Source organism: Astatotilapia calliptera, chromosome 17, assembly GCF_900246225.1.
Source record: "Astatotilapia calliptera chromosome 17, fAstCal1.2, whole genome shotgun sequence".
Taxonomy (NCBI): Eukaryota; Metazoa; Chordata; class Actinopteri; order Cichliformes; family Cichlidae; genus Astatotilapia; species Astatotilapia calliptera.
Window position 1 is genome coordinate 38,708,453 of NC_039318.1, and position 18,490 is coordinate 38,726,942.

The window sequence follows — 18,490 nt, forward strand, 5'->3', positions numbered from 1 at the left end:
ACCCATTTTGAGCTCGTTTCTCTACCATATTGATTTATGGATTGCAGAGCTAAGTCCAGGGCCTCAACATGCACACATGTTCCAACTTCCAACTTCAAACCTCAACCCGTTTATTTTAAGTCATTCGTGTGGACTCAGGATCTGAATTTTACAGCATCAACACAAACGAATCAATTGATGTCTAGACATGCGGTGAGATCAGTTTGTCTCAGAATTGGTCATTAGCGAGAAAGTGCATTAATATTCTGCGATAATAATAATGCTGTTCATTTGTGATATACATCTACTGAGGAAGAGAACTACTGTGCACTGCAGTACAATAACACTAACCTTTGCTAATGTGAAGATAAGGACTGTGCTTTGGTAAACTAAGAGTTTATCTACGCTGCATTCTTGCAGAACAGACAAACTAAGCATGCCTATCTGTACGCAGGCTCTCACCACAATCCCCAGAGCATGGATATTCTTTAAATTATTCAGAGAATACTTACTGGTTTACTGATAGAATAGCTTTAATTGAACAGAAAATGTCTTCTCTAATGTCCGACCTCAGGGTTCCTTTGGCCTTCAAAATGTCCACAAAGAACTGCAAAGAAACAGAGCAGAGAGAGACAAAGGGACATTAACTTCCAGCATTTGTGTTACTCGGTTGTCTCCGATTGGATTTTTTTGATAAGCAGGTGCTTTTATTGCTGACAACCCTAAAAGTAAAGCTACACAGAAAAACAGGACATTTAACAGCAGCAGGTACTATAAGGCTGGGGTGTTGCTGCCCTACAGCCACTTTCTGACTGCTATGATTATTTTGGAAGAGCCAATTTGAAGCACAAATGCAGAGGGACACTGTCGTACCACAGCACTGACAATAAAGCGACAGCTGTGCTGGTCTCAAGTCATTTGAAGTGAAAATGGGATTAGCAAATTGAATGTGCATTAGGCCTAAAATGACTCCTAATTGGAGTGAACGGATGGGGGGGTGAATAATTGTGTAGAAACTGGGCAGCAGCAGTGAGCAGAAAAAGTCTGTTCTCTCTTTGAGGCAAATATGATTCCACCTCGGGTCTGGTACAACCTCCACAGACGAGCCGATCAGATCTTTATAGATGGGTTCTCAAGCTATGAAAGTGTTCTTGTTTCCTTGAATTATGACAAGTTACTAAGAGAGCAACTTTCAAAGGCGCGATGGAGCAGAGGTGACTGATCAAACCCGTATGCATCCTGGATGATCTTCACCACCCACTGCACCACTAACACACGGGCAGAGGCCCACGTTCCCCAAGACACTGATTCAGCTCCACTCCAACAATGACAATTATAGGAAATATTTTTATACTGAATCCATAAACATTTTATTATACATTACTTCAACTGCCCTAACTAAAGAATTTTCTAAATAAGTATAAATTCAGATGGGGTCAAGGGAGGTTATACTTTCATGCAAAATACATTTATATCGATACAGTTTATGTTACATTACAATTCGACGTGTGAAGGCATAATGTTGGACAACAATAAGAAAATGAAATATGGCGATAGAATATGGGTAAAATGCGCATGTGCAGTGCCTTTGTTTTCATACGCACATGGCGGAAAAAGCATGGCGGCGACGCAGAATGAGAAGAGCGAAAGCGGATCGTTGAATGAAACAGATGAATCTGAACTGGTTTGTAAAAATGCTGCAGCTTCACTGGTGTGGAACTGGTTTAGCTTTCGTCCGTCAGATACACAACAAAGCACTATTTTTGGTAGCGCATGCTAGCGGGCCGTCGTTATTACCGTGTTGTTTGGAAAATACGGCGCACTTAAAATCATCCTTTGATTTGTCTGAAAGTCGACAGAGCCCCTTATAATCCCGTGTGCCTTATGTATGAACTCTGGTTGTGTTTACTGACCTCGAAAAGATTTTATGTGCACGGCGCTCAAAAATCTGTCAAATGTTTCAGTACGACTTTGCTGAGCTACGAAGCCGCACCGCTTGATGGATTGTCGGAGCATTACGGCTATCGTAGGCGGAGCCTCGCGGAGTGATACGTACTGTGCTTCAGCATAATGTTACCGTATTGTGTGTGTATGACGTCTTAAGTTTTGTGGATATTATACATGGTTATGCTCAGGATATGTCGGCCCATTTCTACTGGAAATGCCTTTTGGTTAAACTGTCAGTGAGGAATTTGCATTTGCACTGTTACATTTTTTATAAAGCTTTAATGTACATAAAAACCAGCTTCTTGTTTAAGTGAAAATAAATGGAAGATTGTCTTTTTGCGCTAGTAATGTTGTGGAGTTGTATTTTGTCTCGCATCAATTATATCGTCAGTTATATCGTTATCGCAAATTTTCAAATATATATCGTGATAAATATTTTTGGCCATATCGCCCTGCTCTACTCTCCACACCAACACCAGCTAGATGTTAAAATCTTAATATAAATGAGTAACAGTAGGTGGACATTAGGTAAAGCTGCACTTTTTGCAGTGATCTCGTATAGAAAACTATTCCGCGCGTATATAAAACAGGTCTGCGGCTCCGAACCGTAGTAAAGGGACCTCTGGCTAATACGTCGGGTTCGTGTCAGGCTCGTAGCCGAAAACTAGCTTTACTTTGTTGTCTGGGTCAACTTTGCTAGCGAGAGACAGAGAGAGGCATTGAAAGACTGCTCCAACGGGACTTTTTGTTTCAGAGGAAAACATGAACACAGCGTACAGTCGAGTCTTAACAGCTTACTTACAGCTGGGCTCGTCAGGCTCTGTTTGGCTGCAGTGGTTATTATTATATTTACATACGTGAAACCAATAAGATCTGTACATTTTCACCAGACCTGATGTGTGTGCAGAATTTCATGGGTTTTTGACCACGTTTAGGCAATTAATTTGCCAAAATAATAAATGGAGCAGATAAAGCTTCATTCATCATACAGTAAATAGAGACACAATAGGGCTACCCCACTTTTAGTGCTCGGACCCTAAATATAGCCAGGATAGCTAATGGAAAATGGTTTAAGCAAAATTCACATAGATTACCTCAGACGAGCCCTCAAGACAATTCTCGGCCTATAAAACCTTTACTGCATGTCATTCACATTTCCTGACTGCACTGTAACTATCCAATAAAGACAAAAGTCAAACAGTATGTGGGTAACCCTAGCATCAAAAGCCCGACATTAGTACTAGCACTTAAGTATTCAGACACATAAATCATATTACATTATGAAATATGATGTGGTATGATTTTAAGACCATGAATAGGTCAAATATGCTGTAGTACATACGGTGGAGACCAGTTCCAGCTTTTGGCAGTAGCGTTGTTCTGTTTGCACCATTTCTTTGGCTATTCGACAGAATTTTCTTTGCCACAAGTCCCTCTGCTCCTGGACACTGCTGCACCCAAGAGGATCCAAAGGGCGAGGCAAGAAACTCATCCTCACTGTGACAAGGACAGAACAGAAACACAACCAAAGTGAATTATCTTCCACAGTAAAGGAAAGCAGACCACTAGAGATAAAAGATGTAACGCTTTCCTAAATGACTGAATATTTGTGGACAGATGAATTGAGTTTTGTTTGTTTTTTAAATAATTTGCTTGATATGGTGGAGCATGTGCTTCTGCCCTCTCAGAAAACGGTAACTTCCAAGCATAACACGCATCTGCAGAGTTCAGCTTTGGAAGAAAAAACATCTTTAAAATTAAGTGCAAAACAAGAATGACACATTATTACAATTCTTTGTTGTTTTGTCTGATAAATATCAAGCTCCAATATTGAACCATAAATGAAAGCAAAACACACTACATGGATAAAGTTACTAGGCCGCCAACACAGAACTCCTACAGGTGGTGCTTGGCCATTGAAGCCCATTCCATGAAGCTCCCACTGTGTTGAGAATAATCCCAGAGGATGTTTGGGAGGCTGCGGTTATTGAATCAATAGAGGATTTATGACTTTTATGCACCATGTGCCTCAGCAGTCAGTAACCTGCCCTGAAACCTTACATGGTATACCATTTCAAAGCTGAGCTGCTACGGTTTCTAAACGCTTCCACTTTGCAGCATCGCCTGGTCATGGACTATCTCAGAGGGAAGAAATTTCACAAATTGACTGTTTGCAACAGTAGCATCTGCTGCAGCATCATTAAAGAGATTACTGTTCAGTAAGTCTTTAGAATAACCAGCAGACTGCAGAACTAGATGCATGCTTGACTTTCTACCTGAGACAGGTAGAAAATGGGACTGGAAACACCCGAATTCAATTCAATTTTAGCACCAAATCACAACAGTCACCTCAAGGCGAGTTCCATTCTACATCTTAAAGAAGTAACATTTCAACGTAAGCAAGTAAAAACTTCTCGTGTTGTCCAGTTATTACATGAATCCCAGAACACAAAGTTTTCTGTTGACTTTGATGTTACTGACATTTGTCGAAATGTTTCATTCAGTTTCAGACTAAATGCTCCAACATCTGTTTCCATTTGAGTCACTCAGTCTTTCAGATGTTTCTAGAACATTTCGTGAACGAGATGTACATCAGCTGTCGAGACCGTTTCTACCGGTTATGAGGACGAAAAAACTTGTCAAAACTTTTTTTCAGCGAATTTATTGTCGCAACAAAACGTCTTTGAATGAGAAGTTAATTACTTTACAGAGATTAATTTGTTTTTATGGTTTGTTTGACGGTAAAGCGACACTAGGCTTACCTTTCTGTAACGTCTCTATTTTCAATCAAGGCGCTCTTTTGGAGATTCTGCTTCCTCTTTCCGGTCTGTGTGGGCAATGACCTTTGTTCCACACGCTGATTGGCTGCTCCGCAAGCGAACTACAGGAAGCACCCCGTTCTCAGCGGAAGTAGTTTTAACGATTCCAAAGTTAAACCAACTGTTTACAGTATAAAACAGATGTTTAAATAAACAGAACAGGTCGTCAGCGCTGTACTAAATAAATATATTAACATATGTCAAGTTTAACACTTGGTTTAAATAAGATGGTGCTTGTCCTGAACATTGCAGCTAAGATCAGTTTACATCAGCAGTGTCAAACTGCTTTTATAAATACAGCCCACTGTGACCTTTAGTGGGCGGGAACCCTTTCTGTCGGTGTAGAGGAAGTTACATATTTAACTGATTTTCTACATGATGAACAAAAAGCTGCTGTGACAGAGAAATAAATCTGACTGCACAACTCTTTGGACTTCAATTGTGAGAAATAAATGTGTGAAGTTACACAGAAGGCTCCATCATTGCCCAGACTGTCCAGTTTTTTCTCAACTGTAGTTGTAAAAAACAAAAAAACAGATTTTTTTTTATGTCAGAAAGAGAAACAGAAAGTTTTCTGTCATTTCATTTTTTATTCCCAATTACTTTATGTAGCGTGAATGGTCATAAAAGAGGAGTAGGAAGCTGTAAAACTATATAAGTAGTTAATATAAGTCCAAAATGTCTGCTTATGCTTGTTTGTGGTGAGCAGCACAATCAGGCCTGTGAGACTCATTTACACACTGAGCCATGACTCTGTGCTACATGCACACATTTCTGCATCTCCAGTGTTGGGGAGTAACGGAATACATGTACCGCCGTTACATATTTAAAATACAAAATATGAGTAACTGTATTCTGTTACAGTTACCGTTTAAAAAGCTGGTATTTAGAATACAGTTACTTTGCTAAAATAAAGGGATTACACTACAGTCTTTTCCTGTTTCATATGTTAGGCTGTCCCCTCTCTATTTTTGGTAATTCCACGCCGGTGGAAACCCAAACAAAATACGCATTAAGAGGCTCTAATGCCTGTGTCTCAATCTCATAATGACGTGAAGAAATATTTTTTAAAATGATTTAAAATGAAGGCAATAGGCAGAGTGTTACAGGCTTTCTATACGAGATCGGTGCAAAAAGTGCAGCCTTACCTAATGTCCACCTACTGTTACTCATTTATATTAAGATTTAAACATCTAGCTGGTGTTGGTGTGGAGAGTAACCTTCAGTAATGAATCACACAGCAATACTTCATTCATGTAGTTGTAAAAAGCATGATAAAATATTAAGTAATCCAAAGTATTCAGAATACGTTACTCTCATTGAGTAACGGAATACGTTACAAAATACATTTTGGGGCATGTAATCTGTAATCTGTAGTGGAATACATTTTAAAAGTAACCTTCCCAACACTGTGAATCTCTGCCATTCAAACACACTTTTGCAGTTTGTGTAATGTTTAATACTGAACTGTGAAATGAATCTTTTTTAGCGATTTTTTTATTCAGTGTTTTCATAACAAACGTATTTTTATGCATTTAGTGAGAACACACATGATGTTTAAGGTCCTGTACAGCTGTTTGTCCTGCACGGTGGAAAATAGCTAAAAACTAAAAACAGGTATGACTTTATCCAGCTCCTAATTTTATAAATTCAATATTCAGCTTTTCAGTGTCCGGCATCATTGAAGTCCAGCCAGATGCTGCTCATTTGAGCTTTGCATTTAAATCTGTCTCCACGTGTCTTTGTGTACCTGGCCTGTACCAATACACTTGCTGATCTCGGACGTCTGACCCCTTCCTTCTTTCACATACTGGTATGATCCCAGTCTGTCTTTGCATGTGATTGGCCGCATGGTGTGCACGTTAAAATAAAGTCCCACCTCTGGCTGCGGGCTGGCTCCCATATACCAACTAACAGCTGACATATGAAACGTGTCCCCTGGTTTAGATAAACTCTGCAGATTAGGGGTGTCAAACATAAGGCCCAAAGCACAGAATGAGCCAGTGTGGGGTTTTTGATTTTGAGCTGTTCAAATTCAAATTCAAATTCAAATTTTATTTGTCACACACACACACACAACCATACACATGGGGGTGAAATGCTTGTAGCTGTACAATGCCCGACCATTAAATGACAGAAGAAAAGTTCTACAATATTTACAATTTACTACAAAAATTTACAAATGAACTTAGGAATTTACAGTAAAGAATGTGCAAATAGCAGAAGAGATTATGAAGATAAGGATTATAAATTATAGGAATTATAGGATTATAGGAAATGTGTGGTGGTGCGTGTGGTGACGTGTGTGAGAGTCCAGTCCTACACCTGGTTCAGGCCCCGAATAGCCTGGGGGAAGAAGCTCCTCCTCATTCTCTCTGTTTTGGCCTTAAGGGAGCGGAAGCACTTCCCAGACCTCAACAGTGAGAAGAGTCCATTGTTGGGATGGGAGAGATCCATCATAATCTTCCTAGCTTTGGACTTGCACCGCTTGGTGTAGATGGACAGCAGGTCAGGGTTAGGGGTTAGGTGTGCTTGTGCATGTTTGATAGCTTGTTCTTTAGTGAAAGACTCCATCTGCTTTGCCATCCATCCGTACACCAAAGCAGTTAAGTAATAGATAAAAGTTATAGTTTTTTTAATCTATCACAGAAGTTTCTGTTTTTATTATAGTGGGTTCACAGTTTAAACAGAACAAAATCCATGAATGAACAAAACCTTTGTTTCACCCCATTTAAGATCAAAGTGGGCTTTATGTGGCCCACAGTGTAAACTAACTGGGAACATTATTTTTAATGGAGGCTCAGCAGTTTGTACCACTGGAACTACCTCCCATCGAGTTTCCCTTCATGTTTTGGACACCATCACTCAACCTACACAAACATCTGTCTCATTGAAAAATATCAACAGACTTCTTCCCTGCATCACAACTACTGCATCCTTTATGTTTTGAATTTACTTTTAAAGTTTCCCTTTGTTCACAGGTTTTATTGAATCACATCACTTTTCACACACAGCTGGATATTACTACATACTTTTGTAGTAAAGAAAAGTTCTTCAGCTGTCACGTTATCTTCAAGTGTCACAGGACACTTCATGTGATGTTGAAACATTCACAAGTACAGCCTGAATCACATTTTCCACTATTCTCTATAAACAAGACAACAAGTGCTATAGGTTCTTACTATATTTAAAACAGAGATAAAGTGACAGTTATATGTACAATAAGTAAAGGATATTCAATCTCGAGCCATTGCAGGCTGCACGCCGTTTTTATACAGCCTTTTCTACAAAAAGCAAAGTACTTCACATGATGCAGTAAAATATTAAATGATATTAAGACAGTATAGTGTGTGTTTAATATTACAGTAAGAGTTTTGCAGCTGTCAGAGAAGAACTAACCCATGATGATTATCAGCCAAGCTGTGTCTGAGCTGGGCTGTTTTAGCCTGAGTCAGGATCCCCAGTCTCTCGTTTTGTGTTCCTTGTGTCTTTGGGATTTTGTATTATGATTGATGTTTCAGGTTCTCTTTGTTAATCTTAGTTTATTCCATAGGGTCCAGTTTTGTAGTTTAGGTTTCCTGTATTCTCTGTTTAGTTCACTGTGTATTTATTAGGTTCCCCTCGTGTAGCTGCCCTCTGTGTGTGTGTTTATATTGTGATGTTAGTTCTGGCGCCGTGTTCCCACTCGCTGTGTTTCCTCATCACGTCATATTCAGGTTTTTCCATGTTTCAGATTTTTTTGTTTCTTATCCCTAGTGTTTAACGTTTCTAGTTTTTCCAGTTTAGTTCATGTTAGTGTTGCTTTAGTGTCCGTCTGCCTTTGTGTCTTATTTTCGTATCAGCCAATAAATCATCTCGCTTTTCGTTGAGGTCCCACGTTCTCATCTGGTTTGTCTGCATTTAGGTCCTCACTTCAACACATCGGCCACCGAAAGGTGACTCGGAAAAATGCAAGTAAACTCCTGACTTGATCAACAAGGTCCACAAACTTACACTGGATCCAGATGAAACGCGTGTGGTCTCTCTTATGACTGGAAAACTACAACCAGAGGATACTGTCAGAAAACGATCTATTATAGTTGTGTGTATCTATAACTTGTACATAACTTTCTTGTGTAAATGTAAATTTAACTGTGTTATTGTGTAAATACCTTTGCTATTGTGTCATTCACACACATGGAGAGATGCCAAACTGCCTTTCATTGTGTTTGTAACAATGACAATAAAGAGCTATTCTATTCTATTCTATTCTATTCCCTATAGAAAGACTAATATAAGAATAAATCATTGGACAAAACTTTAAATGATTCATTTGAACTTTTTTGTTTTATATAACACTTAAATCTATATAAACTGTTCCACTTTTATTGTTCATGTCATTTTCATTCAATCCATGGTTTTTATGGTTTTCTCCCAGCAACTTTGCGCAGGATGCTCATGTTCTGCAGGTACTGTGGTCTTAAAATAGGATAGTGAGCTAAAATGCTTCAAATTGCTGAACAGATGAAATGCATCTTTAATGGAGAGATTATTAAAATGCATGATTTTGGTAGGCTCTTTATTGTTTTAAATTATATTGTGTTTTCAGCACATTTGGTATTATAATAATTGGCTCCAAAACAGACCTGGGCAAATTAGGCTTCTTTTGCCTCGAGGCGATGAAGGCATAAAGCGTGCAGGAGACCACAGACAAAGGCTCTGCTGGTTTTTACCTGAGGACGGGGGAAAAGTAAAAGCATCAATAATCTACCAAGTGGAGGAACTCTCCCAAGGTTTTGGAGTGTTTTTGTGTTATTCATAGCTGCTGTAGCCTATAGACTCATAATTGACCTCTGCACTTTGTAAAAATATTTTTAAAAAACTTTATGAGATGAAAGATGGTGATGTTTTGTAATTCAACTTTTAAGTCCCCCTTCTCCCCAATCCAATAGTATTGAATTGCAAGTCATGAATTATTCAACGCACAGGAGGCGAGGCTACCTTAGCTGGAAGACGTTATATGAAACAAGGTTGCAACACCAAGTGATATCAAATGAGCTGGCACAAAAAGAAAACACAAACAAACAACAACAACATAAAGTAAATAAATTGAATAAAAATAGGAGCAATGTTAGACAGAGATGTCTTCAGGGAGAACTGGAGGGATATTACTGTCCAATAGCAGTTTTTCCACAGGATGCTGGTGCTTGATGTGAAAAAAATCTCTTTAGTGTTTACTGACGTGGAATCCCATTATCTACCTTTGTTGAAGAGGGGCAAAGGCTTAATTTATGTCCTAATGCTTCAGTGCCAGCTCTTCACTTAACTTCTGGGTTGTAATTAACAATGTTTTTATCAAACGGTAATCATAGCATCAAGTGTTGACACTTCTGGGCAGCTCACAAGTACATAATTGTAGCTATTAAAATGTACTGTATTTGGGGCTTTCATGCAATTGTCTGATAACTCTTTAAAGTAAAGTCTCATGAGCTGTGATGAACTCTTTAAACACACAGTTCGTTAGAATAGAAGTCTAACATCGCTTTGTCCAGCAAATCTTTTCCAGTTTGTTCAAATGTGGACGTGTGTTATTGGTTCTACAAGAACACACGAAACAGGAACTTTATGCACATTTTATTTTGAGTAAGCAAAACAACAACAACAACAACAACAACAAAACCCTCAAAGTGTTGTTCAAAAGTAACTGGCTACTGTGTCATGGTTCCGGGTCTTTTGACCCAGCATGTTGGGTTTCATGTCCCTTTTGTATCACGATGTTCTAGTTTATATGGTTTAAGCTTGGATTTGTTCTGTTTGAGTTCTCTATGTTTTCCCATTTGTTCTTGTCAGTTTAGCTTCCTCCCATGCCTGTGTCTTTCTCGGCACGTCGTGCCTTCAGTGCGCGAGTCTGTCATGTCCCCTGTGTTTAAGTCTCCCTTTGTGTGTCTCAGTGATGTCTTTGTCTCCCTTCGTGTCCCTCTCTCTCGCTGTGTGTTCGTCTCCTCCTCTTGTTTACATGTTTCCCCTTTACCACGATCCTGAAGGTCCATAGTTCCATTGAAGGAAAAGGCACCCCAGACCATTAAGGCGCCCCTTCCACTGTGGAGCACAGACAACATCTCAGGTGGGATGTGCTTGTCATGCCAGGAAGGTTGGAAACCATCAGGATCATCAAGGTTACATTTTTTTTACAGGAGAAAAAAAAAGGTTATATTTTTTTCTCATCAGAGAATTTGTTTTTGAAGCCCTTCAGTCTCAGATGCTGTTTGATGGTTATGGGGGTGCAGTCGGCACCACTGATGGCCTTAATTTGGGTTGAGGATTTTTTAGGTCTTCCACTTCATGTTTTTGTTCCATAGCCCCCAGGATTATTTAAGAAATGACCGTCTTAACTAGAGATGGGTATCGAAACCCGGTTCTTGTTGAGAACCGGTTCCCACTGTTTCAGTTCCTTGGAATCGTTTGCCATTTTTGCAAACGATTCCCTTATCGATTCCAGTCGCCCCGAATGACGTCACCACGTTGCGGAGCGTCATTTACCTGGCAGGAAACACAGTAAGCGGCTCAAACGCTCAAAAGTTTGGTCATACTTTACGAGAACGGATGACAACAGGGCAACTTGCAATACTTGCAAAGTAGAGATTTCATTTAAGGGAGGAAACACTACGAATATGCAAAAGCATTTGCTCACAAAACACACGATGACCTTAAATGAATGTCGTGTTTTTAATTTGCTCCGGACTCGTGAATCTCAACCAGCAGCAGCGGTAACGTTTGCACCAGGGGCAATTTTAGCCCATTTCTGGGGGTGATTCAGCATATTTATTTGCTGAATCACCCCAATATATATATATTTGCTGTTTGTGTGACACACTAATAAAAATATAATAAGCATACAGTACTTGGTTGAGAGTAACACTTTAGCAACAAAAGTATAGATAACCCCCCCCCCCCCCCCCTCCCAAAATGGTTTGTTCCAGCTCTCCCCTGCTCTGGCTCTAGCGCTCTTGCGATGGTGGCTGAGAGGCAGCGGAGCTGTGGTGTGGGTGTCTGGCTTAAAACAGGACATGTAACCTTCAGTTACTCTTTATATAGTTGGTAGGAGTCAGGCCATGTTTCTTTGTAGCTGAAAAACATTACACCAGGTAACCTGCAGTGTTGAAAACATGTTTTCCGTCGATGTTTGCTGCCCTACAATCCGTCCTGCTCTGTAGTAAAATCAGCAACATTTGACCCGTCCTGTTGCTCCCATTGAAATGTATACAGCCTGTTTAAAATCTAAAAATTGTCCGCAGCCTGCTGTTGTTACCACTGTCCTGTTTGAAATGGATACTAACTAGCTAACTGACTGGATGCCCATTAACCTTATAACTCCCGGTGTGTGTGTGTGTGTGTGTGTGTGTGTGTGTGTGTGTACAGAGACAGCCAGGTTCATAATGGATATGAGGAAGTTTTTTCAAAAAAAGGAGCCACATTCAGGTAAAAGTGTAAAATCAAATGATCCTTTAATCAAGAATAATGTTGGATCAGTGTTTCAATGTTTATATATTTTATTAGATGTTCATGTGGTTTGCTCATTTGCCTTTTGGTTGAAAGTACACTGAGAGGACTTTGTTAGTGATCTTAAAAGTATTTTTTTTATATTAATGCAGAAGCTCTGTTTATATTCTAAAAATGTTTTAAGCTTGTTTCAAAGGTTCTGTACTGCAGCTTTAAATGTTTTCCAAAAGCACACAGACACTTAACTTATCAGTGTTTCTCAAACTTTTTACAGTGTGTCCCACCTGAGAAAAATGTCAAGCTCTCCTAAGCACCACTATGAAAGCATGAAACTCATAAATCTTACAACACAAAATTAGTATCTGCAGTAAAGATTTTTTCATGCATTGTATACATTCTACCACAGGCAAAGTTGCCTCCATTTTTATTCTTTTTTTAAAATATTTTGTAATAATTTATTTGTAATAATTTATTCTGTTTCGGGAGTGTTTTTTATGTATCTGTATTGTATTATACATACACATTAAAAGTTATTATGATGACTGATAACGGAGATGAAGACAACAGACGATGAGGACAGGGAGGATGCAGGGACCGAAAGAGACAGGGAAGAAGTCTCATTGTGATGAGTAAGGTGTATCTTGGGTGGCTGGGCAGCTCTCTGGGTGCTCAGCACCCCCAAAGCTCTGATCCTAGAATTGCCCCTGGTTTGCACGTCCTCTCCCGTTAATGCGGCAGGTAAATAATCAACTAACAGTGCATATTATGTTAGCGCGATCCGCCTTATTACAAACCTGCCATTACTGTGCATTTAGTGACCATGATGAGACAGACAGAGTCTGGCTCAGATGCTGGCAGTTCTCGCTGCAGTCTGCCGGCAGCGTCTCCTTTCAGGCCAGGATAGACGAATGTCACCGAGCAGTGACTCAGTTTGTGGTCAAAGGCTTGCACCCGTTTGCCACAGCAGATGATTTTCATTACGTGAATGTGTGTAATTGTAGGCAGGGACATTACTGGATATTCTTGTGTAATTGCTACAGAATAATTTATATTATACTTTGTTATTGCTACAGAAGAATATTTATTTTATTATTTTACATTTACATTTTGTTTTCCTGGGGACCCTGTGACCCCCCATTGAAGAGCCGTAGGCTGTGGATCTCTTAAGATCTCATGTTGGGTTTGTAAGGCCATGTTACTCCTACATTTCTATCTTGTTCAAAGAGAAGATATAAAACAAAGTTCTGAGCTGATCGACCTTAGTGTTCTCCTTTTTTAAAAAGAATCGATAAAGAATCGAATCGTTAAAGAGAATCGAAAATGGAATCGTGAAAATCTTATCAATACCCATCCCTAGTCTTAACTGCATCCCACCTCAGCAGCGATGGCGCGCTGTGAGAGACCCTGCTTACGCAGTTCAACAAGCCGACCATGTTCAAAAAGGAAAGCTTTTTTGCTTTTGCCATCAGAACATCCTGACAGTCTGACTACCTGACAGAAAATGACAATGAATGCACAGTTCTGCACAGATTTGGCCTTTCAAAGGCAAGTGGTCCTAAACATTTGATCAGCTGTAAAACAGCCTGTCCCAGTTTAAGTTTGTTAAATGTAAGTTAAATGCTTTGTTTACCTCCCATTTCTGCTTGTTGCATGTTGTTGGAACCTTGTTAAGATCCAACCATGCAAAAGACGATTTTTTTTGCCATTTTTCAAGTAGTCTAAAGCTTTTGATCGGGACTGTATTTAATAATCGATTAGTTTCTTCTGACAAAAAGTCAAAGAATGTAAGTTTTATGCCAATCAGCCCTGTCGTGTTTATTACCTCATTTGTTGGGCCTTAATGTTTTAGACGACATTGTGGCTGCAACAGCTGACAATAATTTACTGTAAATATGAACTTTTGAATAAAAAGACATGTTTTGTATTATACAGCTCTTCTGTGCTTTGTCAACAGGAGACGGTAATCAAGCTTCTTAAAAATGTATTTTAACTGGTTTACTTTATATTAGTTTTTTATTTCAATGTAATTTTTGCACAAAAACCAAGTTCACTGTAAATTTTACATTTATCAACAAAGTATATCGTTATATATTCTACATTATCACTATATTTTCCACGGTGAAATTCTGGCAACCACAGCTGCCAGTATTTTACTGTAATATTCAACTTTTTACTATGATACCGTATTATTTGATACAGTTTCACTATATTTAACGAAGTAAGACTTTAATCAGGTTAACGGAATGTCTGTGGTTTCCACATGAATTACCCATAAACAATTTTACAATTTAGTTTAAATTCATAGTCATTTACTGTAAAAAATAGTAATTATTTACTGTGAAGTTTATGTTTCCTCTCATTTGAGGGTCAAAACTGGAAATTAAAACATAACTTGGCAAAATGGACAATTGTTTGAACTGATGATCTGGAATCTGCTGTTGTTTAGAAATGGCTACCTCAACCTTCCCAGGTTGAGTGCAGTGGGTTCAGGGCAGAGCCAGTGGAGGCTGCTTGGCACAGCTGATAACGATCGTCTAATCATGTCTCCCCTGTTTCTGTGGCTCCCTGAGGATCTGGTTGGGGGAGGACAACCTCCAGGCTAATATAAAACAATCAACACCAGTAAAAGAGAGATAAATACAAAGAATAAAAAAACAACTCCACAGTAAGCAAACTAAGAATGAAACTGCACATTAATTTGTAATTAATTATTAATTACAAACAGAAATTAAAAGTCCAAAAAACACATTAGAAATTAGAAATTGGAAAATGAACATCTTAATCCCAAATTTAAAAAACAAAAGTGCAGATGGATGTTTGTGCTGACTAAAGCATCCTGGGAGTCAGTTTTATTTTGTAGTGAATTCTACACTGAAGCAAACAACACGTTACATGGGATATTTCCTTTTGTCTAATAAGGAAGGAGAAGGCTGGTGTGGGGGGTGGGGGTCTAATCAGGGTGGGGGTTGGGGTATCAAAAGCTGTCCCAGAGATGGGTGTGTGGTGGGATAATGGGAGGAGGGAGGTGTCTGTGAGAGAGTGAAAGAGGAAGGATGTGGGTAATTATTTTGAAGGGTATTAAGTCATCAGATTTACTTTTATCTTGACTGCATTGTAGAAGTCGTGCATAATTAATAGAGGGAGCTTATTAGGAAAAGATGATTAGGCAAATTACACAGGTGTCGGATGGATTTTTCACGATGAATCTTTCCAGGACACTCCTAGATTTCCATCTGTTTGGCTCCTCCGAGAATGCGTCTCCAGGGGAAATTAATACGACACAATAAAAAACAAATTGCAGGCTCGCAAAAACAGAAAATAAAAACAAACATGAATTGTCATTTTTACAAATATTCTAATTATTAACAAGTTTTTGATTGATTTTAATGGACATTGGGAATTTAATTTATCATTACTTTTGCAAATAACAAAAAACTCAACAGAAAACAAACAAACAAAAACAAGACTTTGTCCTCAATGATTATATTTGATCTGACATCATTAAATTCTTATTCATACAGTGCAAAAAGTGTTCACAGCCTTTGTTCCACATTTTATTCAGAACCTTTCCACAGCCTTATCCAACAATTGATTAAATTCATTTTTCACCTGAAAATTTTACACACAATATCCCCATAATGACAAGTCGAAACCCAAGAAGTAGAGTCCTTCACTGCTCACATCGGCTCAGTGGATAGAAACATTCGACAGGGAAGACACAAAGGATAACTGTTTGCCATTCCTGGACTGTGCCGTGCACATTGAGGAGAAAGAAAACAAGACTCAGCTGTACAGGGGTGTTCAACTCCAGGCTTGAGGGCCGGTGTCCTGCAGGTTTGAGATCTGACCCTGGGTCAACACACCTGAATCACATGGTTAGTTCATTACCAGGCCTCTGGAGAACTTCAAGACACGCTGAGGAGTCATTTAGCCCTTTAAATCAGCTGTGTTGGATCAAGGACACATTTTGGACTGAGTAGACAGAAAGTTTGAAAGAGGAGTGAAATAAGCCATGTGTCCACTGTGAATGACCATCTGACCATTACTCAGACCATGGCTCAGATTGGTGGGGTGGTTGGGGGGGGATAGTGTTTGCTAATAGTCCAAATGGCCTAGAGGAAGAAGCTGTTGGTGAGTCTGGAGGTGTGGGACCTGATTCACTTGAGGCCCTGATCACAGGGCAGCGGGTCAAACAGGTGGTCGAGTATGAAAAGGCCCTTCTATCCCGACTTCTCAGAGTTGGCTGTAGGAAGAGTCCTGGTGGTTTCAAACCTTCCACTTGCAGATAAATTTACTGTGCTCACAGGTCGACTCCAGTTAAGTTGTAGAAACATCTGGCAATGATGTGTCAGAAACAGGATGCACTTGAGCACAACTTTGAGTGTCATGGTAAAGAGTGAGTATACTTACATACATGAGTGCTCTCATTCACCCTTTTCTTTTGATTCAGGATTGTTGAAAATAAAGCCAAAAATGACTCAGCATACTTCTTGTTCCACCTTTTTATAAATGTATTTTTGATGTGATGAAGCACATTTGGCAGGAAGACATTCAGCAAAATAAAAAACTCGAGGAATTAAACACGTATAAAGATTAGGTCACTGTCCTGGTCATCAGACTATATGGTGATCATAGCCACAACAGACAAGCTAGAAAATACTGACTTTTAACTGAGTCTGTTTCTCTGGAGGTTCAGCCCATGCACAATGATCAGGATACTTGTTGTTCCTAGAGTATTTAAAAGTAGAATGGGAGGCAGAGCCTTCAGTTTTCAGGCCCCTCTTCTGTGGAACCAGCTTCCAGTTTGGATTCAGGAGACAGACACTATCTCTACTTTCAAGATTAGGCTTCAAACTTTCCTTTTTGCTAAAGCATATAGTTAGGGCTGGACCAGGTGACCCTGAATCCTCCCTTAGTTATGCTGCAATAGACGTAGGCTGCCGGGAATTCCCATGATGCACTGGGTGTTTCTTCTTCACTCACTATGTGTTAACAGACCTCTCTGTGTCAGGATGAGGTCGTGGACGAAAGAAGGAGGACCCAAACGCTGGACTCACAGGTAGGTGAAGCTTGGTGTTTTATTGTCAACGGAGTGAACAAACAGAACAGAAGTAGGAAACGGCTGGCCGGCTGGACGACTGACTGAGTGGATGAATGAAAGACTGACTGACAACTGACCGGCTGACCTGACGGAACTGAACAGAGGACAACCTAACAGCGGCGAGAACAACATCACAATAACATCAATGACACGACATTGGACTGGTTGAACTGAGGGACATAAATACACAGGCTGAGTGATGAGAGATTAGAACCTGGTGAGTACACAGCTGAACATAATGAACTAATGATAAACGGGAAGAGGACGGAACATAATGCACATGGACCAAGGCTAACACAATAAAACAGGAAGTGGAACAGGCAGAAGATAAACAGTGAACGTGAACTGAAAATACTGGGTCACCGACCCAGGAACCCTGACAGTACCCCCCCTCCAAAGGCCGGCACCCGACGGCCAAAAGAGAAAGAAAAAAAACCAGAACAGGGTGGGCGGAGGGGGCCCAGGACGGAGGGACGGAGTCCACATCAAGACAGTTCAGGTGGGCGCCCCCGTGGCCCGTGGCCGAGACGAGACAGTTCAGGTGGGCGCCCCCGTGGCCCGTGGCCGAGACGAGACAGTTCAGGGGGCCGACCGTGCGGACGGCAACGGCGACAGCACTGGTCCGGGGGCCGACCGCGTGGAAGGCGACGGCGGCGACGTGGACACAGTTCGGGGGGCCGGCCGTGCGGAAGGCGACGGCGGCCACTCAGGCGAAGGCGGTCCGGGGGCCGGCCGTGCGGAAGGCGACGGCGGCCACTCAGGCGAAGAGGGTCTGTGGGCCGCCCATGACGGCGATGGCGCCCGGCCAGTGGCCTAGCCAGCGGTCTAGAAAATGGCCGTTTAGCTCCAGACCCAAACGAGGCTGGGCCAGGCGAGGCTGAAGGCACGGAGGCTGGGCCAGGCGAGGCTGAAGGCTCTGAGGCTGAAGGCTCTGAGGCTGCAGCAGACGAAGGCTCTGAGGCTGCAGCAGACGAAGGCTCTGAGGCAGAGGCCGGGCCGGGCGTGGGTGCAGCTGAGGCAGAGGCCGGGCCGGGCGTGGGTGCAGCTGATGCAGAGGCCGGGCCGGGCGTGGGTGCAGCTGATGCAGAGGCCTGACCAGGCGATGCAGGCGCGGAGGCCTCTGGCCGGAGACAGGCAGGGCCAGTAGGCGCGGAGGCCCCTGGCT

The 18,490-nt window shown here is 40.9% G+C and overlaps 1 protein-coding gene across 1 annotated transcript in view; it reads right to left on the minus strand.

Moving 5' to 3' along the window:
- Positions 1-4,754, minus strand: part of arhgef39 (Rho guanine nucleotide exchange factor (GEF) 39) — a 65,915-nt gene extending 61,161 nt beyond the window's left edge. Inside the window, exons 1-3 of the mRNA XM_026147368.1 lie at positions 4,689-4,754; positions 3,269-3,423; positions 492-586 (exon numbers count right to left, since the gene is read on the minus strand). Coding sequence (XP_026003153.1) covers positions 492-586; positions 3,269-3,418 — 245 coding nt within the window. The 5' untranslated portion in view covers positions 3,419-3,423; positions 4,689-4,754. The remainder of the gene's footprint in view (positions 1-491; positions 587-3,268; positions 3,424-4,688) is intronic.
- Positions 4,755-18,490: the final 13,736 nt, after the last annotated feature.